The 20,855-nt window shown below is 52.7% G+C and overlaps 7 protein-coding genes across 7 annotated transcripts; 4 read left to right on the top strand and 3 right to left on the bottom strand.

Moving 5' to 3' along the window:
* Window positions 1-2,017: 2,017 nt before the first annotated feature.
* Window positions 2,018-2,779, top strand: A1O1_06304 (ADP-ribosylation factor; the record flags this gene model as incomplete). The annotated part of the gene is made up of 5 exons (XM_007727183.1): window positions 2,018-2,145; window positions 2,198-2,217; window positions 2,273-2,517; window positions 2,567-2,632; window positions 2,687-2,779. The coding sequence occupies 5 exons, from the start codon at window positions 2,018-2,020 to the stop codon at window positions 2,777-2,779; spliced, it is 552 nt and encodes a 183-aa protein (XP_007725373.1).
* Window positions 2,780-3,674: 895 nt separating this feature from the next.
* Window positions 3,675-5,388, top strand: A1O1_06303 (uncharacterized protein; the record flags this gene model as incomplete). The annotated part of the gene is made up of 2 exons (XM_007727182.1): window positions 3,675-3,815; window positions 3,907-5,388. The coding sequence occupies 2 exons, from the start codon at window positions 3,675-3,677 to the stop codon at window positions 5,386-5,388; spliced, it is 1,623 nt and encodes a 540-aa protein (XP_007725372.1).
* Window positions 5,389-6,365: 977 nt separating this feature from the next.
* A1O1_06302 (uncharacterized protein) lies at window positions 6,366-6,945 on the top strand (the record flags this gene model as incomplete). Its single annotated transcript, XM_007727181.1, has 3 exons — window positions 6,366-6,401; window positions 6,480-6,552; window positions 6,629-6,945. The coding sequence occupies 3 exons, from the start codon at window positions 6,366-6,368 to the stop codon at window positions 6,943-6,945; spliced, it is 426 nt and encodes a 141-aa protein (XP_007725371.1).
* Window positions 6,946-8,565: 1,620 nt separating this feature from the next.
* On the bottom strand, window positions 8,566-9,732 carry A1O1_06301 (uncharacterized protein; the record flags this gene model as incomplete). The annotated part of the gene is made up of 2 exons (XM_007727180.1): window positions 8,566-9,461; window positions 9,627-9,732. The coding sequence occupies 2 exons, from the start codon at window positions 9,730-9,732 to the stop codon at window positions 8,566-8,568; spliced, it is 1,002 nt and encodes a 333-aa protein (XP_007725370.1).
* Window positions 9,733-10,394: 662 nt separating this feature from the next.
* A1O1_06300 (ADA HAT complex component 1) lies at window positions 10,395-12,098 on the bottom strand (the record flags this gene model as incomplete). Its single annotated transcript, XM_007727179.1, has 1 exon — window positions 10,395-12,098. One exon carries the CDS (start codon window positions 12,096-12,098, stop codon window positions 10,395-10,397), a length of 1,704 nt encoding a protein of 567 aa, XP_007725369.1.
* A 2,970-nt stretch (window positions 12,099-15,068) lies between these two features.
* Window positions 15,069-17,762, top strand: A1O1_06299 (uncharacterized protein; the record flags this gene model as incomplete). Its single annotated transcript, XM_007727178.1, has 1 exon — window positions 15,069-17,762. One exon carries the CDS (start codon window positions 15,069-15,071, stop codon window positions 17,760-17,762), a length of 2,694 nt encoding a protein of 897 aa, XP_007725368.1.
* A 902-nt stretch (window positions 17,763-18,664) lies between these two features.
* Window positions 18,665-20,479, bottom strand: A1O1_06298 (uncharacterized protein; the record flags this gene model as incomplete). The annotated part of the gene is made up of 1 exon (XM_007727177.1): window positions 18,665-20,479. The coding sequence occupies one exon, from the start codon at window positions 20,477-20,479 to the stop codon at window positions 18,665-18,667; it is 1,815 nt and encodes a 604-aa protein (XP_007725367.1).
* Window positions 20,480-20,855: the final 376 nt, after the last annotated feature.

Below are 20,855 nucleotides of genomic sequence, written 5' to 3'. Positions count from 1 at the left end.
AGTCTTCCAGAAGAATTGATATAATTCTTATGGTGAGGCACTGCGCGAGAACTTGGTGGTCTGAGAGAAAAGACGGCGATGCGAAGGCCAATGTTCGACGTCGAAAATCCAGTGTGAAGTGCCAAGACTTTTGATGAGCTAAGGCCTAATCAGGTTAAGTGGATTCTTGCATCTCAAGTCTGCTCCCATTGGAGGCGTTCGGTTCCTGGGGTCGCTTCAGACTGCTTAGTAAGCTATTGAGTTGTCGAGTCAATCCCAAGCAACCCACATTTCCCCTCTTGCCTTCCTGTGGCTGATCTCCTATGGAGAGCGATCAGATGAGGCCGCGCTGGCAGACGTTGGAGTACCCAATGGCTGGTTCCTGAGGTGACACAGTCGCAGGAAACCCTCCTCTCCGGTCAGAGGGGGTGAAGACTACGATCAAGACTATGCGGTTCCTATCATACCTTTAAGACTAGCCTGTGAACAATGACCGCATGCAAGTTCTCGAGTCATGGGCTTCTCAGACCGGCTCCTGACCGGAATACCCTCTTCGAACACTCCTCGCGCCTAAACTCTTCGGTTGAAGAGCCTGAAACAAATTCCTGACAGTTTCGTTTCCATCTACGACAGTGAGGTCGATCAGCCTCAAGCATTCTGGCCGAGAAGGGTCTCAGATCCGAGCGCGATTCATCTGATCCCAATACCATATCCTCGGACGAGAGATCTGGCTTGATTCAAGGCAAACAGGTAGGGTATGTGATTGCCATCGCAACAGACCTGGAGAAATCCGACAGTGCAGGTTATGGATTACTTCAGTACTTCATGGCAGCGTTTTATATTGGCGTGGACTTCTATTGCCTCGGTCTAGGAAAGCGAATGGTGCAAGCAACCATCGATATGGTCATGGAAGAGTGTGCAGCAGAGAACCAGAGTGTCTGCTTCGTGTGTCACCAACGTCCTCCACGGCAATGAGCGCGCATTGGCGTTTTATCAAAAATGGGGCTTCGAGGTCATCAACCAGAACAAGAGGATCGAGAAGGAAGGAAGAACATGTTTTGTGTTGGCGATGAGGATCGATGTTTAAGGAGGGGAGGACTGGCCATGTATAGGCCTGAAAAAGTATATGAGACCGCTATTCATGCAGCGCCAATCTACTAGACTTATCAGCCGAGCACTGTCAAGCCCCTTTGTCGAAAGGGATGAAAGGTGTCGCACGTGTTCTTTTGTGGTGTGACTGCTTGATTATTGGTCGAGATTTGTTATAGATGCCGAACTGACAAGATGATGACAGCGTTCTATGCTTGACCTGGTATGTAAAGAAGAAGGATTGACCCATCCTTACGGTGCAGACCAAGCCCCTGCCCCTTGAAGCAGCCCGAGCGTGTATGTATGTTCTTTGTGCGTCCTCAATGCCAGCTTGAATATACGAAAAGACGTCCCGAGAGACCATGGCGCGCTAAAGTAGAAGCCACACATTTGCTGAAGACGCGGTGAACAGTGGCCAGTGATTAGTACTAGTAGTGGAGTACAGTGTAGGCGTTGTGGTGTAGTCTGGTATCTCCATCCCCTCGTCCTCGTAGTAGGACTTTCAAGTTGTCAGCCGAACAGATTTGGCTTGGCGCCTGCGACCTGCGAGTTCAACCTCGAACTCGGCCACCCCCAATTGACTATCGTCCTATTTCGACTCGTGCACCCATTATTTCCATCGAACTATCGACACTCTTTGCTACTCCTGCCCCAGGAATAGTCACTCCATCCTCTCTGGTATGTGAAAAATGAATACTGTCTGCCTGATCCCGGATCTCACCCACGGTCGCGAGGACAAAGTGGCCACACATGTGCCTTCAAAGGGACAACCTTGGCTTCACCTTTATATCTCGCGACACGGTAGATCCTGCGATCATCCCCCCTCTGTGTATTGCATTTCACAATTCATAGAAGTTTACGCGCTTTTTGGCATCTCACTAACGCTATCATCGCCAGACCGCCTCTCCTGCCTCCCTCTTCGCAGCTCCCCGTCAGCTCAGTCGCAATCATGGGTCTTGCATTCTCAAAGCTTTTCGACAGGCTATGGGGGAAGAAAGAGATGAGAATCCTGATGGTGGGTCTTGATGCCGCTGGAAAGACCACCATCTTGTATAAACTCAAGCTCGGCGAAATTGTGTATGTGACGACCTCTGGTGACTACCTTTAGATGTCTTGCTAACGTCCACAGTACCACAATTCCCACAATTGGTACGCCGAATTTCTTCCGTGCGACGCTCGTGACGCGAATTAATCCCTTTCGCAGGCTTCAACGTTGAGACGGTCGAGTACAAGAACATTCAATTCACGGTGTGGGATGTTGGTGGTCAAGACAAGATCCGACCTCTGTGGAGGCATTATTTCCAGAACACCCAGGGAATCATCTTTGTTGTCGATTCCAACGACCGAGATCGTATTGTTGAGGCACGTGAGGAACTTCAGCGCATGCTCAACGAGGATGAGCTACGTGATGCCTTGCTCTTGGTTTTCGCCAACAAACAGGATCTTCCCGTAAGTCTTCGTCCCGATAGATTCAACAATCAGTGTCTAATTGCAGCAGAATGCCATGAACGCCGCCGAAATCACCGACAAGCTTGGTCTCCACAGTCTTCGACAACGTGCCTGGGTAAGAGCAAACAATATCCCTAAAAGGCATGCAGGCAACTAACGTATGAAACAGTACATTCAATCCACCTGCGCTACCTCGGGTGATGGTCTCTATGAAGGTCTCGAATGGTTGAGCAACTCTCTCCGGAAGGCCGGTCACAACTGATCAACCTTTGCTGTCACGTTCTAAGAAGGGGCCATTGTTAGCAGTGGCTTGACAGACATAGCCAGTCATCTTCCACAAATCGGCCCGAAGTTCATGTTTCTTTTCGCAACAAATGTCTTCGCAAGACCTGCAGTGGACATAATCCCAATTTCACGTCGAGATTGCCATCACTGCAGCCAGCTTGCCAAGTTGAAAATGCTTCAATCACGCATATGAATGATCTGCCTGTGTCTGGTCTGTTACAGAGGTCTGCTACGTTGGGGGCGTTCGTTCCATAGTTTTTTGTGCGATTGCTGGCATGCCTTGGCTTCAGGCGGCAGGATCCGGTAGTCTGCAAAAACGAAGCATGGGTTGCCAGTGTGAGCAATCAATAGATTTAAATCACTTTGCAGGAACGCGCGTCCAACAGCTTAACATGTTTGGGATATCTTGTTGCCTGCGGATGTGATGTGAATGAATTGTGATATGCCCCAGGGACTCAGTAATCCAAGCTGTGGGCAGTCCAATGGTGGTAGTACGTACGAATACTGTGGAGTACAAGGTGGTTAGTAGTAGCCAGGCAGAGGGAGTCCGTCTCTGCAGGGCAACTCTGCCGCCCTCGTATGACGAACTGCGGTTTAGCCCTTGCCAACCAACGTCTCCAACTTGAAGTCCATACATTAATTTAGGGACCGACTCTTCTTCATTGATTGATTCTCTCACATTTGCAAATGCGCGGCCTGTTTGCGCCTCAGGCTGCCATTACCTCTTCGATGTACATTTGCTGAGACACCTCGAGTCCTCCTGGCAGTTACCAGTCCTTGTTTGTGCCGTTATCGAGTACCTTGTCCGTGTCAATTTCAAGCCTTTGTGGTAGAAGAACGACGAGAAGCACGAAAGACGAAACCACCACAAGATGCCTGGTCCTCCTCCTCCACCTCCTCCACCTCCACCACCGCCTCCTCCAGGTATAGGTTCGGGAGGACCTCCACCACCACCGCCTCTTCCAGGAAATGCCCTCCCAGCAGCACCGCCCAAAGCGGTTGCGAAAAGTCGAGTACGTTGCCCACCCCTAAGAATAGACAAGAGTGATATGGCCCTCCAGGATAGAGCGCAAATGTCGACCGGACGACTAACACAGGCTATAGGATGCTTTACTATCAGACATCACGAAAGGAGCGAGGCTGAAAAAGGCCGTCACAAATGACCGTTCAGCGCCATTGATAAATACCAAGGCCGGCGGCGGAGGTGGACCTGTGGCCGGCGCACCGCCAGTACCAGGAATGAGAGCACCAAGCGGTCTGGCGCCGCCAGCTCCAAACGCAAACCGAGCCCGAAGCAATAGTGATACAGGGGGAGATGCTATGGCCAGCCTGGGAGGCGCTCCACAACTGGGAGGCTTGTTTGCTGGAGGCATGCCGAAGTTGAAGAAGACAAGAGGGGGAATCGACACCGGTGCTGGTCAAGATGGCGCTCACTCGGACTCGGAATCGAACAATCCATCAATCCCTCGACCACCGTTGGGCGGCGCACCTCGGCCACCTTCGATGCCCGCTCCTCCCATTCCTGGGATCAGGCCTCCTCTTCCACAATCAACAGACTCTGCCCCGGCCATACCGAGTCCGCTAGCTCATCTCAAAAAGGCTCCTCCCAAACCGTTATCAAAACCGTCATCTGTGGTCAATTTGGCGATCGGAAAGCCTCCGCCCCCTCCTCCGACAGCAAGGAAAGTGAGCACTTCTGGGCCACCTCCCGCTCCACCGCCTCCTCCTCCGCTCTCTTCATCCTCGAGTTTTGCTCCTCCTCCTCCACCACCACCACCTCCACCACCGCCGTCATCAACAAGTCCAGCTCCTCCAGCTCCTCCGCCTCCGCCTCCGCCTCCACCAACAGCAAGCCCTGCACCTCCCGCTCCTCCCCCTCCGCCTCCGCCTCCGCCAACAGCAAGCCCTGCACCTCCCGCTCCTCCCCCTCCGCCTCCACCACCGCCAACAGCAAGCCCTATACCTCCCACTCCTCCCCATCCACCGCCGCCAGCCGCCAGCCCTGCTCCCCCAGCTCCTCCACCACCGCCGCCTCCGCCTCCTACAGCAAGTCCTGCACCTCCTGCGCCGCCGCCTCCGCCTCCTCCTCCTCCAAGTAACGCAGCACCTTCTTTGGCACCTCCCCCACCGCCAATGCCACTATCTCCTGCATCCGAGCCACCTTCTAGATCAACACCGCCGCCGCCGCCGCCTGGACCGCCTCCACCGCCGAGCTCACATCCAACGACCAACGGTTCTGGGTCCTCTTTTGCAATGAAAGCTGCGACTGCCGCATTCGCCAGACAACCATCTCACGGTGCTTCAGAAACTCCCCCGTCACCCTCATCCCCTGTATCACCGCCTCCTTCTCAACGGATATCGCAACGTCCTTCGCACTCAACCTTGGATGCGAGCTCATATACACTCACAAATGGAGGCTCGATCGGCTCCTCAGCTCGGTCGGGGCCCATCAAGATCGAGGATAATAGATGGAAGTTCCAGGACGATTCTCAGTTGCCACCACCACGACAATTTACAGGAGTACCTAAAAGGTACCGAGCAGGAAGGGGGAGCAGTGTTCCACTTGACCTTGCGAGTCTGGAATGAATTGTTCTACCAGCAGGATGGATACTTTATTTCGTTTCGCACTAAGAACTGTCGAACACTTCTGCCTTCTACTCCATGTTCAAGCAGTCCAGATCAGCCTTTCGGGCCAAGTTGAACCAGTTCATTGATAGCAGGCTTCCATGGTGGTTGACCTTGGACTACGAACTGCAGCTCTGGCAATGGTGATCGTCCGCAAGATCGACAGCAATGCGTCAAAAAGGTAATGAGGTCAAGAAGAGCACAGGCCTGTCATCTTGAGCCAACAGCCAGTGGTAGGTTGTCTCAGAATTTCAGGTGAACTTGAGGCCGGGTCGGATGGAGGAGCGTTGGATAGGGAATAAGCGAATCCTATCGGCCACAGGATCGAATGTTCCAAAAGCGCCAGTCCTGGACGAGATGTACTCGGAATCGATGGAAAGTCTCGCCAAAAATGATCCAGCCAGATAAGGCATAATCCAGGTGCGAAGCGTCTGTATGGTAAAACTTCAGATTCAATCGAATGATCACAATCATGAGGATCGCTCAGCTCTTTTGTACGTCGGCCTGCCTCTTTCGGGTTAACAGTAAGACTCAGTCACAGTCGACTCGGATCAGAACACTAGGCATCCTGGGACACAGGTCAGTTCACTCTTCTTTCACTCAACACTCAGGGAGAGACAACGATTTGCAGCGTATTAACCCGAAAACACGACATCAAATCACGAACTGGCCTCCTCCATAAATACCTGCTTCTCCTCCCTCTTCTACCTTTCTTCTTTCTACCAAACCTGCTCGACCTACTTAGGATCCTCGGCTACCATAACGCTTATTAGCTGAGACTTGATCGTCGTACTCGAAAGTAGAGTGAGTGTCTTCTTTTCCCTTTTATCTCCTACCTTCCTCTATTCCTTCAAGTCAGAAACTGATTCAGAATAGTTCCAATCACCGCTACCACCAAACCCGCTGTTCAAGCCAATACCACTTCACAATCTTTCAAGATGCCTATGACTTGGGATGCTGACGCCGATGCCAAGGTACGTCTCTATCGCCCGATGTGCTCGTCCTGATTGTCATCTTCTGTTCTCTCTGCTGACTGGACTGCACGACTATAGCTATTCGCAGCTGTGCTTGCAACATCTGAGGTGAAAATCAATAATGGAGCCGTTGCGGAAATGATGGGTCCAGGTAAACTCGCTCCCAAGTCCCCTGCGAACATTGTGTTATTCTTGCCCATTACGATACTAACCAGACTGTCTGATAGACTGTACGGCAAAGGCCATCATTCACCGTATCGCAAAAATCAAAGACATCGCCCGCAGCCTTAGTGATGGTAGCAGCACGTCAACGACTCCGACCAAGTCTCCTGCCAAGCGAGCCAGAGGAAAGGGCAAAGCGGCCGACGATGACAATGAGGCTGGAAATCCAACTGTGAAGAAAACCAAGACAGCGACTCCACAGGCGAAGGCGAAGGCAAGAGCTCCAGCCGGCTTGAAGGCTGAACCCATCGAGGGCAGAATTGTCAAGAAGGAGGATACACCCGATGACAGTCAAGATGGCAAGGATGAGTCCAGTGACTAGCCACCGAGTCGAAGACACGGGCTCTACAGCTCAATCACTACCAGATTGTCGCTACCATATTTCCACGGTCCGGAACGTGGACCCAGCGGACGAAAAGTCTTGAATCAGAAACTTTGAGAAATGGGAACGGCAAGATCTGGTGTGGGTGCAGAGTGCCTAACTTGGTCGATATTATGGCGGACTACCATGCTAATATGCTGGGAGATGCTAAATGGAAAGCAAGAGAGAGCTGATCATGCTGGTGTCGAATACCTGCTGCCAGACAGCGATCGCCCATCATGGGAGACATGTTATGGCAGCAGCAATGGTGAACAAGAGCTTTTGGCATGGAATGCCTCGGTGACCACATCACCCTGTCACTAGGCACTGCAAACAATCAAGTAGTTCTCGTACTTGCACTGGCTATGATTCAATGGTACATCAGAAGCCATTTGCAGGCCTCGCTCTCTCTCTCTCTCCTTCCCTATACTCAGGGTGACGACGATGGCTGCCCTCCAAGGACAAATCCGTGGTCAGGAAATACATGGCTCCAGAAGCAGGCTGGAGAAGTCGTGTTGTATCTATCCCGCCATCGACATTATATTCCTGCAGCATACATTCGTCAACGCACCTGAAACATCGACTCGTAGTCAATTGGAATGTTAAGCCGTGAAAGCAGTCAGAAACCTCCTTGTCAATTGAGACCTGGAGTGTAGTACCGGGACGTTGATACATAACTTCCACATCCACGCAAGGCTGAGCAGGGGATGGTGATGTCAAACTCCCACTAAAAGCAGCGTGAGCACTAATGCTAAAACGTCTCGTTTCGCCAAGGCCGCCGCCATACCCGACTGGGACGTAGGCAAGGTTGTCATACAAATATCTTTTCCGCCGGCAATCGCTTTCTCCCTCTTTTTTTTCTTTTTTCTCTTCTTCATCATCAGTAGAGGTGTTACATTACCTATGTAAAGTATACACTTATACACCGGAGCTCCACTACGGTGGCTTGCTGAGGGTTATTCTTGATTTTCTTCAATGGATCTCCTTCCGTTCCCGGCTTCGCAGAGAGAAGACCAGTCACCGTCCTTTTTCCCAAACATACTATGGCTGCATGCGCTTTCGATCGCGTGGAGCTGTGGAGGAGATGATACATACCAGCATTTGAAAAGTTCAGCATTGCTAAAAGAAAAACAATGACAATGAGTGGAAAGCAAAAAGAAGCAAGAACAAGAAGAGTTTGGGTCGAAACAAGAAAGATCATGGAGTCAGACACAACCACGAGACCTGAGGAAGAGAAAACTCGAAACACTGATCATTCGTGGTTCCGCGCTGGACGGAACATGTTTGATGTCGTGGTCGTCGGAAGGGAAGACGAGGTTTCACTGTAGGTGCAAGTTCTGTAGTGGGAATGCTTTTTCCTGTGTCCGCTATATATGCAGAAAATGATACTGCTCTGGCTCTATTTGCTCAACCCAAAAGCTTCGATGCAGGAACACATTCTTTTGTGTTGTGATGTCCCTCCTTTACGTAGCGTCCTCAAACCATGGCCAGCCACGCCCTTGCTATGCCCGTATGATCGTCCTTTTTGAGATGTTCGAGCCATTGTTGAAGAAAGCGAGAAATGCCTCCAAATGAAACCCTCTACAACAATCTGGCAGCTCTTCCAACCTGAATCCTCTCGCCCGTGCCCTTCTCGTCACTCCGCAGCGTCGACCAACTCGTTCCATCCTTCTTAGCCAGCTCCAACTCCAACTTCGTACCCATGATCTTGAACTGCGACTTCCCGGGTTCGATAGGGGCAAATAGCGGTATCGTAGCCTTGAACCGCTTGCCATCGCTGGTAGGCAAATCCAAATCAATGTCCACTCCGTTGTCTTTGAATTCGACCTTGGCCTTCTCCTTGACAATCTTCTTCAAGTAGAAGCTGACAATGACGCTGGTCGGCGTCTGGTAGAAGTCGTTGCGCACAGTACTCAGCATCTCCTCTTCCTCGTCTGCGGCCGCCGCGCCGTTGGTCCCGCCGGCCTTGTTGTTGTTGTTGTTGGGTTTCTTCTTGCCCACGTAGCAATGCCGCTTCCTCTTCTTACATCCTTCGATTTTCATGAACTCGTCGAATTCCAGGACTCGCCGTTTGCAGCATGTCCAGCCCTTGCTGCCTTCATGGAAAAGCGGCACTCCTGGGTGATACACGCACTCCTCCTCATTGCGGGGAATGCTTTCGTCGCGAACTTTCCCGCATCCTCGTCTCTTGCATGTCGCGCCGGCAGGGATTTCGGCATCGGAGTCGTCCGATTCGTCTTCAGGCGGCTCAGGCTTGGGTGTCGACGACGCGGTCGGTTGCTGGCTGGGTTTGCCGAGGTTGGTCGAGAGAGGTTTCGTGATGGGCACGGTTACAGGCGTCGGCGCTGTTGTAGAGGATTCGGGTTTGGGTGGTGGTGCGGGTGTGTCGTCAACGGTCGAGTGTTTCCCTTTGGTGCAGGGTGGGATGGCCAGGAACTCGTCGAAGGTCAAGACTCGAGGTTTGCAGCATTTCCAGCCTGTAGGTCATCATTCAAAGTCTCGTTAGCATCTCTCGTATGGACGGAGCCATGCCTGTAATCGGGATATTGCTTCTCCGCCATGGGCTGCGCTACTGCGGACCCCCTGGTGGCAGAGAAGCTGCATGAGAGCAGCTTGAGGTAGCCGAAATGGCAACAACTCACCTTTTTGACCCTCATGGAATTCGGGCGGCCCTGGATGGTATATGCACTCCTCCTCAGGATCGGTGAACGTCTTCCCGCATCCCTTGTGTACACACTTCTGCGCCATTGTCCGAACCTCCTGCCCTTTGGGTCTTGATGACCTGTTGTCCTCAAGAATCAGTGGGAATGCACTTCAAAGACTTATGTCACCTGTGGGATGTTATATCTCCAAGATTGAACAATTGTCTGATCAGGGGCTGCGGTTCCCGCACTGTGAGTATGGCTAATAGTAGTAGTATACTCTGTAGTATCGAATTATAGAAGACCGAATCCGAGCCTTGGCGGTTCCAGAAACATCTGACGCAATGGCGCGCAGGGGAGTGGATATGAAGATCCTCAGCCTTGCCAGCTGACAAGGCTTTACTAGACGACCACGGCACGTTGAGCACAGACATACTCGACGAATATGTGGCTTAACAAAGACGGCCATGCTTTTCATAGAGTTGAGTCTTGTATATTGATTTGCACACACGAGGTCTTCTGAAGCATGGCCGATATTACTCAGACGCCACAAAGATATTTACATGACACATTCTGGAGATCAGCGTGATTATTCTTTCAAGAAACCACGCCCCTTCCTATATCCAACATCTTCGTCACTCATACACCAAGTCACTCCTTTCTCAACGAAAGAAAGCCTGGACGCCTACTGAAGTGTGCAATGATGCTTCACAATGACCTCTGTTGGGCATACACTCTATTGAGGCAGCCGTCCTAACAGAGACCCCTCTAGGCCTTCCTCCTCTTCCGGTCACCGGCTTGACGAGGTGCTGGCAAGTCTCTGGCCGGACTTGGACTCACGAAAGTAACGTGCTTCTCTTCCCGGTCTTCACCCTGTCGACGGATGGCCGAAGGTCGTCTGACGTGCCCAGTAGGTCTTGCAGGTTGTGTGCAACTGGGCTGAAAATCTGGACCTCGCAATACACTTCGGGCATCGTCGTCTTCGTCGCCTCGAACCTCAAAATCAACCTCACCAACGTCTTGTTCATCAGACACGGAACTGCTTGTGGGCGAGTGAGGCTCGAACTCTTCGTCGTCGTCGACCAAACTCGGAGCCTGGTTGGACTCACTAGTTGGGGACGGATCTGAAGGCTGCATTTCAGTCATGGAGGTCTGCTCAGTGGGGATGTCGATTCCTCTCGGGCGTTGCTGGACGGTATTATCGGCCGCCCCGTCGAACTGTGGCAGACTGCTGCGCGTACTGGCGGCCGATCTCGACATGCTGGTACTCAACAATGGCGAAGACATTGGAGATTTGGTGGATTTAGAAGGCTGCTTCGTTCCAGCCACTTGCGGGTGTCGGCCTTGCGCTGTGTTTTGCATGGGCACATCAACATCCATTTGGTCATCCTCCGAATCCGACTCTGGCATCTCAACCTTCTGCTTAGCATCAATTACCATCTCTTGAAGATCAAATCCAAGTCCTTTGACCTTAACCAGCTCCGACAAATTGGGTGTCAACACTGAACCCTTAAAGTCGGGCGATACTTCCTTTGACTTGACCACTCGTCCGTCGTCGTCTGAGGATGGCGACGATTGCGCCGTCCGCGGTGCCGAGGGCTGCAACAACTTGGCAGAGCGAATGAGAGGATGGACGTTACCACCTGTGGGTGTAGCCACAGGTTCAATACCGACCATTGCTCCCGAATCATCAATCTCGACCGGTTCTCCACAAGCATCAGCGGCCGCATCGTGACTTGCGAAGCTCCTGCCATGTCCTATTCGACAATGATTGATGAATCCTTGTGCACTGCCGAAATCGTGTCTACCACAGTCGGGACAGACAAGCTTCACCATGCGCCCGTCGGACTTCCTCTTGACAATCATAGGACCAGTTGCCTTCTCTTTGGGATGACCGTAACCAGCCGGTAGAGCTTTGAGTTTGCCACTGCGTTGAGAGCGAGATGCACTTGAGGCTTGCGGAACATCCACAATACTTCCCCTGGTCGATCTCGACTTCAGGGGAGACTTGCCTGCCGGGAAGCTGCTCACAGGCTCAGGTTCACCGCCATCGAATCGATGATCTGGAAGAAGCCAGCTCGCGTAGTGACGAGTGTAAGGACCATTTGTCACCCCCCACGGAGCCGGGGATTTGGGTAGAGGAGTCGGGAAGGAGCCACGCAAGGCATGTCCAGTACCCTCGCTCACTGCCAAAGAGGGCCCTTCAGTACCTGGGTAAGGGATTTCCGTGCACCGCCGCAGTTGCTCCAAGGAGATTTGACACTTGGCAATTTCCTGGTCGATCAGCCGGAGTTCTTTATGCTTGAGCACGATTTCCAGACTAAGCTGGGTTTGAACCACGTTCCTTATGGATTGTAGACGTGCCGCGGCAGCAGCCTTACTAGACTGTGTCTCGTGTTCCAAGCCGTCCATCTCGCAATCCCCAGCGCGGATCTCAGGAGGAGAAGGTAGGAACGATGGTTGTCCAGGCATAGCGAAGGATGAAGTGGCTGTTTGTCCAGTAGAAGAAAGGGCATCTCCTGATTCGGAGGCCATCACCTGTGAAGTATCTTTGCCAGTGATTTTTGTCCGTTTCCTCTCTGATTGCTGACCCTGCTGGTCGGGCGATTGTTTGCGTTTGTGAGGAGATGGTATGGTAAGACCACCAGAAACAAGTGATTCTTGCTTAGGGACAAACATCCTCATCTCTGCAGAATTGACCTTATCACATCCCGTCCAAGACAAAAGGCGCAACATACCGGAGCGCTCCTCAGAACGTTGCAATAGGGGATGATATTCAATTGTAGATCGCTCATTCGCACCGCCTAGTCACCCAAGACTCGGAATATCGCCACCAGCCATATGTTTCCCTCACTAAGCACCGGCTTTGTGATCCCACCCAAGATACTCTTCTGACCAACGCAGGACCGCAATGGTCTCCTAATTCACTGAATTCGGTGGATGTACTTCCCAAGCACTTCAGTCGACACAAGCAGGGCTAATCAAGTCGAGCAGGATGAAGTTTCTCATTCGTGGTTGATGCTTGTGCAGGAGTTCCGCAGGCGTCGAATGTGGAAGTTTTGTTGTTGTGTATTACAAGGACTAGTTGGTGTACAAAATGCGCGCAGCGCTAGGTAGGCAGAAAGGAGCGAAATGAGCCCAGTCAGGTTGAAGAGTCGTTATCGAACAAGACAGAGGACAGATGGCGTGCGGGAGCGGAATGGAATGAATGACGCAGAAGATGCGGATAAGCGGATCCCTGTGGTGGCCAATATTCCGGAGAGAAGGCGGCGACGGGTAGAGGAATAGGCGCAGTGAAAGGGGATGTGTATTAAGAACAAGCCAGGAAGAAATGGGATCAAGAAGTGTTGTTTGAGGCGACCAAAAGGGAGACAAGAGTGAAGTAGAAGTGGTAGTAGTAGCAGCAGTGGTACAAGGTGTAGTCGTGGCTTGGATAGAGTGGAAGGTTGTATGGTAGAGGTTCGCAGGAAGAGGCGAGGATCAGACGGCAGAAAGCAGAAGGCACCAGCAGCAGCAGCAGAAAGCAAGAGCAGGGGAGAGAAGGAGGAAGGAGCGAAGGGGGGCGGCAAAGACCCAGAAACCAGACGCAGAGACCCCGATGCTGAGCAAATAGTGGATTCTAAGCACATCAGCGGAACCTGATGGCCATATTAAGGCCCACATGATGTCCGCTACTGCGTACTATCTTCGAATACAGACCAATTATATGTGATAGATAGCAGCCAAGAAAGTGCTAGGCCGCGGACCTAGGCTTGTATAGGTAGCATTGGGTGGGGTCATATCAGGCACCAGCGGACCCTCCATCCGCCCGCCGCAAGGGTCACCTGATCGATTTCGAAGACGACTGATAAGAGATCACGTGCTCAGATGAAAGGCCCAATCACGCAGTCAGACACACTCTGTCTGTTGTACTCTCTTTCTACGGACAAAGGTACTACCCATGATATCTACGACTCTGTAAGCTGGCATGTGCTACTCCTGGACATTGTCCACGAAGATCGGAGTAGTATCCAGATGCTCACAAAAGGCGAACAATAAGTGTTAAGCCTGCCACATAACAGGTTCTCCTGGATCAAGCACCAGGTACCTGTCCTTTGACTCTCGCCAGCCGTTGCGAGGCACCGAGAAACGTATATCTATCTACTCACAAGACCCTCAATGTTCTCCTTCCTTTGATGTACAATGTGTCTGCACTAATCGGCAATATTCTGCTCCTAGTGTTGACAGACTGAGCTCTGGCGAGCTCTCGACAACACGATGGTTCGAGAAGCTTGCTAGTCCTCGGCACCACAGACGAGAGGGTTTGGGCAATCTCGAACTGTACCAATGAGAAGCCATGCGAGAACCTTCCTTCCATAACAGCCTCTCTTCTTGTGGCCATCAAGTCCTCATTTCCAGAGACCTTACGGCTGGCAGTAGAGGTCGAACACTAGACACTACTAACAAGACCATGGCCAGATGTTTGGACGACATGAAAGTGGTCTTGATAATCTTCGACATCTCTTGCCGGACACTTTTAGCCGTCCGGTTGGCCATCGTCAGCGGATTTATCTGGCTACACAGTACAACCGATGATGGCTCCTCCCTACAGGCTGTCTAAAAATAAGACAAAAACAGAATTGATCAGGAATACTTCAGGGTATGATCAGCCTCGTGAAGCGTTGGTGGCGACTCTTCTGTCTATCAGTTCCCAATGGACGAGACTCCTGCAGAAGCTTCAGGGGAGGAAAACTGCGAGAATGCGAGAATGCGAGACTGCGAGACTGCTAATGCAGATTCCCTACTATCTCCTCTCCAGGCTCCAACTATTGTTCACCACAATGAAAGACCCATCTGCTTGGAAGAACCTCCATGGCTACAAGTTCGCCACTGGCACGACGCCAGGAGCCGGGTCGATAGAACACAGCCACGCAGCCACAAGAAGCCGCCATTCACGCCACAGCATCACCTCCGTCCCTGCATCGACGACCCCTGTATACTGTCCAGGATTCCTCCCAGTCAACATCCAGGTTCTTTTTCAACGTCCATTCAGACTTGAAAACACCTTCAGTCGGTTACCTTAGTCCACTGCCAACCATGACATCGTCGGGCCGCTTCCAGGGACAGGATGAAGCTGCATTAGCTGCGTATGCGAATCCGGTCCAGGCCCATGCAGATCTACCACTGCAAGACCTGCAACTCGTCGCTCTCCCCTGCGCGCATGGTGTTAGAGAACACAACGGCCTCTAGGCATTGTGGCCATGAAGATCTTCGAGGCCATGCGCAGAAACGAAGATCCGGCGTTTATGAACCACCCTGTAGGTAAATACCCAGGTAAGTGCCGTGACTTATTTTCTTGAGGAAGTGATCCTCTTGCTATTCCACCTGAGTGTGGCTATGATATTTCCGACTTCAATCTCTTGAAAATGCCCTGTCTCCCTCTTGAGGTCCTAGCTTCACAGCATGCTTCCCGAGCGAAGAAGGCAAATCTATAACACCAACGACAGAGCTCCCAAACTCGGCGGGCGAACAATGAGGGTCCGCAAGGCGTGGGTGCTTGCACCGACTTTCTTCTCCCTCGTCGCAGCGCAACAAAACACTGCGGATCCACTGGAGATCTTTGCGTCGGAGGCATATTCAATATACACAGAAGCGACCTCAATACTGGCTTCAGCTGCCTCGGCGGCCTCAGCAGCAATTGCTTCATCTTCGTCACAAGTCGCTACCACGTCCACCTCGTCCAGCTTTCAGTCATCAAGCACGCCAGAAAGATCAATAGTCGTCCCAGAGGCTAGTCCAGACACGACTACAACTTCGTCGCCATCCTCAACTTCGTCTTTGCTGTCTTCTCCCACCTCTGGAGCCGCCTCGTCCAGCTACTCCCAGACCTCGGCATCAACGTCTTCACGGACGTCCTCGTCGGTAGTTCCTTCGTTGATCTTACCGTCTTCGTCCTTGGGAAGTTCTTCAGTGTTGGGAGCTGCTGCCGCAACCGATACAACCCATCCGTCGACGTCAGCGTCCAATCACGACAGCTCGAAGTTAGCTATAATACTCGGCTCTGTCCTGGGCGCCCTCGCCCTCGGGATGACCATTCTCACGGTGCTATTATGCCGAAAGAGGCGGCACCATGGCCAGTCTCCTCGGCATCGGGCCCTCTCCCCAGGCGACGACGAGGTGGAAGGTTGGAGACTGGATCGAGCCTCCACTCTCACCGGAAGTAGAGATACCTCACGCCTTGTGCCCGGCGCCTCTGGAGCCGCTCCTCTCATGTCTGACCATCCCGCATTTCGGAATAGCGGGGAGCATGAGAATCCTTTCGTCCCTGTCGTGCCACCACCTAGGCGAACAGCCCCGAACGCCAGGGCTGGCCTTACTGACGGGATGGTGCCAGGCGATGACCCTTTCTTGACCGAGAAACGGACGGGAGTTCCAGCAAGCTCCAAAGGCAACGTGCCCCAAAACAATGGGTCCAAGCACACTACCCTCGCCGCCGCGCTGGCAGTTGCAGCCGCAAAGGAGGACTTTGTGCATCGCCAGCGGGATTCGCACACTGACGCAGTGCTGGATGAGAAGCATATCCCAGAAGTCGAGCCGCGATACAAGATCAACCGCAAACCAGTCCCAGTGAACCAGATCAACCACGCCGAGCCATGGCCCTATTCTCCGGTCTCGCCGATTGACCCAAACGCCAAAATCGGTGCCCTAATTGATGGCCCTTCCGGACGCGAGAGTGGCGAGCATCATCGAAGCTTCAGCCGCGACGCCGCCAGAGCCAATGCCGCCTTTGACAAAGAATACATCCCGCCTAATGCTGAGCAGGAGCGCCACGCCGAGTTGTCAGCCGGTGCACCAAGTCTCGCTGCTGAGGCTGTTGGCGGTACAGCTCTGACATACCATCATAACCACCCATTCTCGCCGAGCAGCAGCGGCAGCAGCAACGGTAGACGCAGTCCCCGGCGAAGCCAAAGCCCTCAGTATGCACAGATTCCGTCGCACCCTGAAGGTTCTGGAGCGTCCAAGTCTTCGAGAAGATCGACTTCCAGCCACGCCTCCAGCGACAATGCCACCTCGAATGTTGACCACCCCGCCGACAACGGTCCTACCACTACTCCTACCAGTAGCCGATCGCGACAGCGACCAACTCTGATAGTCAGCGCGCCTCAAGAGGCGGCTATCCCCCCCAGTCAGCCTCGGCAAAACACCCATGAGACCTCCTCCGCACCATCACCGCCATCCTCTCGAAATGACCGACGCAACAGCGCAGCTCTGGCCAACGCCGGTGCGGTCGTCGGTCAGAGCAACCGTCCAGCCGTGCCGAGCCCCCTGTCCAGCGAGATCCAACGCGATCGATCGAACTCCCCTCCACGCGCTCCTCGACGGACCAGCAACGGCCTACTAGTGACAGAACGAGCGACTCGCAGCCCACGCCGTCGCAGCGCAGCCCGCTACAGCTACGAATCTGACTACGCCCCCAGCCTTGGCTATGACGCCACCCCGAGCTCTTTCTACGAGCCATACTACCCTGTCGACATGACTGGCATGTCAGGCAGCAGCGGAAGTGGAAGTGGAGTTGGAAAGTCGGCCGGCGGAGCTGCTGCATCAGACGGCTTTTACGTCCACGTCCCCGAGTCCGATGACATCGCCTCGGTGCAGAACACTCTAGCAAAAGGTCTGAACGGCGACAGTCGCTATCCTGACATGGGAGTCGTTCCTCAGCGCAACAGCAACAGCCGTGGCGACTACGATTTCGATCACAATCACAACACTTACAGCTATGGCTCTGACTCGGATTTCCAGACGATGGAGCCCTCCGCCTCTGTCGACCACAACCACAACCACCATCCTTCCACATCCCAACTGTTGGCCCGGAGACGTGATGATAATGCCGTGGCCGCGACGGCCATGTCTGGCTATGACTCGACTTGGCGCCTCTCCACGGGCATGCCCGCGGGATGGCAGCGTGAGAGGACGACTGGTGACGATGGCAATAGCAGAACTAGTAAGCCCAGAGACAGTGGAGGATCGTATGGGATGCGCGACTCAGGTATTGCTGGAATCAATGGGCGGAGGAGGAGGCTGAGGGCGAGTGATCTCGCTAGGGAGCAGCAGCATGACGGAGGGTATCTGGGACAGGGCGTCGGGCAGGCGCTGTAATCGTCGCTGGTATTGTGCTTAATGTGTTGCATTGACGATGAGAGTTGAGAGATGAGACAAGAAAGGAGACCTGGTCAAGCCAGCAGGGGTCGAGCCCACGGAGTCTTGTACCATCAATAATGGTGTTTGAGGAGTCTCTGAGGAATCTGATGTTGGATAGGTTGTCTCTTCCCTAAACCTCATATTTGAATGTCATATAAAAACCCTTATGCTCGATCCAGAGATATATACTAGGTATTATATGTCATATATTCTCCTGATCATGCGTAATCCATCTTCTAATTCTACACCCATTGGCCCCTCCGCCAGTCCTGAATTGTCCTGCCGCGGATTGTTTTGTTACTGTCCATTTTTATTTGAACAGACACGAATATACGTGCACAGGAGAATTTTATGATCGAAGGGTAAGGTAATGCTATGCTCAAATAGAGATCTCGGTTCAAACTAACATCTGGGTCTCAAGTGGTGTCCGCTCATATCAGCAAGAGTGAGACGCGCTCTGGTCCTCAGTATCGCATCGATATGTTGAGATATCAGGAACATGCTACAGGTCTGTTTGTGTCCCTCCAGCAAATGAAGAAGAAAAAATGCATTGTCTGATCTCATGCGTAAAAGCCCCTTGTTCGGGCATGCTACCATGCGAGAAGTGGGAAGAATAGAACACAGTCGCATGGCGCCCCTTATTCGAGCCACGTCTTTGTAGGCTCCCTTCCTGCGAATCCAACGACGCAGGCGATATGCGACATACGACGCTCTCTCCACGCTGAAACCACGCGAATGATCAATTGTGTCAAGAGTTTGTTCTCCTATGCTTTTGAGAACATGAGAACCTACGGAGAAGGCTCTCTTCGCCATTCTTCCCGTAATAATGCTCGCATCATTGAATATGCTTTCCCACGGTATTAGTTCAGTAGCTTGACCATGTCGGACGGTATCCTTCCTGTAGGAGACACTGTTTCCCGTTTCTGCCACTCATCGTTCATCGAGGGCGGCGTTTCTGGTGCAGGGCTCCCTTCTAGACTGGAATACTCCGATTTCTGAGGAGGAATGAGAGTTTCATTCGAATCGCGACGAGGCGACAACGGTTCCGGCAGCGGCTTTTTGTTTACCGTATTCTCCACGGCGCTTGATTTCGTGATCTTGCCTGTGATCAATGTCTGTGATCGAGGATTGTTGCGAGCTCGGATCTTGGTGACCTTCGGCTTCCTGTTGAGAGAAGTCTTGGACTTGGTAGATTTGACCTTGTTCTCTTTTCCACACAGCACATCGGCGAGAGACCTGCCCGAACTGGCCGCGTTCTTGACCTGTGCAGAGGCCTTGCTCCGGTCCGAGACAAATAACTTGATCCGCACAGGCGAGGCACTCGAAGATTGGCTCTCCCTAGATTTCTTTGGAACGTCCCCTCCGTTCTGGCTGCGCGGTGGAGTCATCGTGTTTGGAACAGCGGAAGGTAACAACGGTTGAGCAGGTCTTTCCTCCTTCTTGGGAGACCCGGAAATGACCACCTCGATTTCTCCTTGACTTGATTTGACCTTCTCGAGATCGGTTTCGGTGTAGGGCTCTGTCACATCAGGGCTGGAATCGTCCCATTCTTTCAAGCCTGCTAATCTCGCCACGTCATCGGAATCCGCCTTCACAATGAGGTCCCAGCAGTTCTCGAGGTCCTTGCCAGGGGGAACCGGGTCTCTATTGAGCCATATCGTAGTGCCTTCTCGTCGGTCTCTGACAATCTGACACATTTCGTGGACGATTCTTCGTACCGCTGGGATTTTCATGCTCGTTCCAACAACGATTACCGCGTCAGGTCTTGTCCGAAAATCGGCTCTCGTTACAGCACCAATGGCTTCATCGTCAGGATTATGTTCGTTGTATAGAACAATTCTAGGTCGTAACCTTCCCACACCGTGACTTCGCTTGCCCGCATGTGTTGTTCGTACGGTATCCGCCGCGACACATTGTGGGCAAAGTGGTGGGGTAGGTCCGTTGAAGAGATGGGCTTGGAAATCAGAAACATGTCTGCACTTTTGACACATCATCTTCTCCAACCCGCCATGCAATTGGATAGTTTGCGGCCATGGCGCTTTGTGGCTGAGGGGTACTTGGGTTGCTAGGGGAGGTAGAGACGTTTCCAGGCCGTCGACATTCTGAGTATAGAGGCGTAATAGGCGACCTTCGACAGCAAGTCTGGCCAGGAAGCGGTGGAAAGCAGACGGCTTGGTATTTTCAGCCATGGTGGAAAGCTTGCGCACCATGTCATGGAAACTGGAAGTTGAATGATCATCCTTGTAGACGGACGCATCGAAAAGCATTTTACCAGAGCTTTTCAGTTTGTGCTCGTCCCTCAAGCTCCTGAATAGTCCGTCGGATGATCTGAAATCTGGTATGCCAGCTGAGACGGAGATGCCGGCGCCTGCAATGACCACGATTTTCCTCCTGTTGCGCAAAGCCTTCAGGAGGGTGTCTAGAGCTTCGGATCGATCATACTCCGACTGCGCCGTGTCTGACGTGAGGTCCAGGTGCTGGGTTGTGCGAACCCTGGGTTCAATTTTCCGGCGCTTGCGAGCAGGTGGCATTTCGTCGCCGGCATGCTGTGACGGTGGGGGAGTCAGGTCTTGCCAGGCAGGAGGTAAGATGGGCGAGCTTGGAGGAGAGCTGAGAGGAGAGCTGGGAACCGAGCTCAACGGCGAAGACAGGTCGGAGAAGTCGTCGGCGTTCATGTTTGTTGTGCTGTTTTTCATGACCCAGCGATTTATCGCATGATTCAGATTCTGGTAAGGGAAGGAGCTACCCACAGCCGGATCGCTATTTTCTCCGTCGAATCGCAATTCAACAGACTCGAGACGACGTAGTAGAGACTCGAGATCGCAGTGCGTCGACGACGGCGAGATAGTCGCAGGCAGGTGGATTCGAAAAATGAGCTGAGAACGAGGCGTAGGATGAGATGAGGCTGGACTAAACCATACTCAACTGGGATGATGGAAGGAGGAGTGGGAGGAACAGGGAGCCGATCTGGAGATTGAGTGGTGGAAGAAATCGTCAGCGGCTGCGAGGGCGGGATAACACAGGAGACAACGGAAAGACGGAGAGAGCCTA

Source organism: Capronia coronata, assembly GCF_000585585.1.
Source record: "Capronia coronata CBS 617.96 chromosome Unknown acBCG-supercont1.5, whole genome shotgun sequence".
Classification (NCBI taxonomy): Eukaryota; Fungi; Ascomycota; class Eurotiomycetes; order Chaetothyriales; family Herpotrichiellaceae; genus Capronia; species Capronia coronata.
The sequence above is the reverse complement of the archived record's forward strand: the minus strand, read 5'-3'. Positions and strand labels throughout refer to the sequence as shown.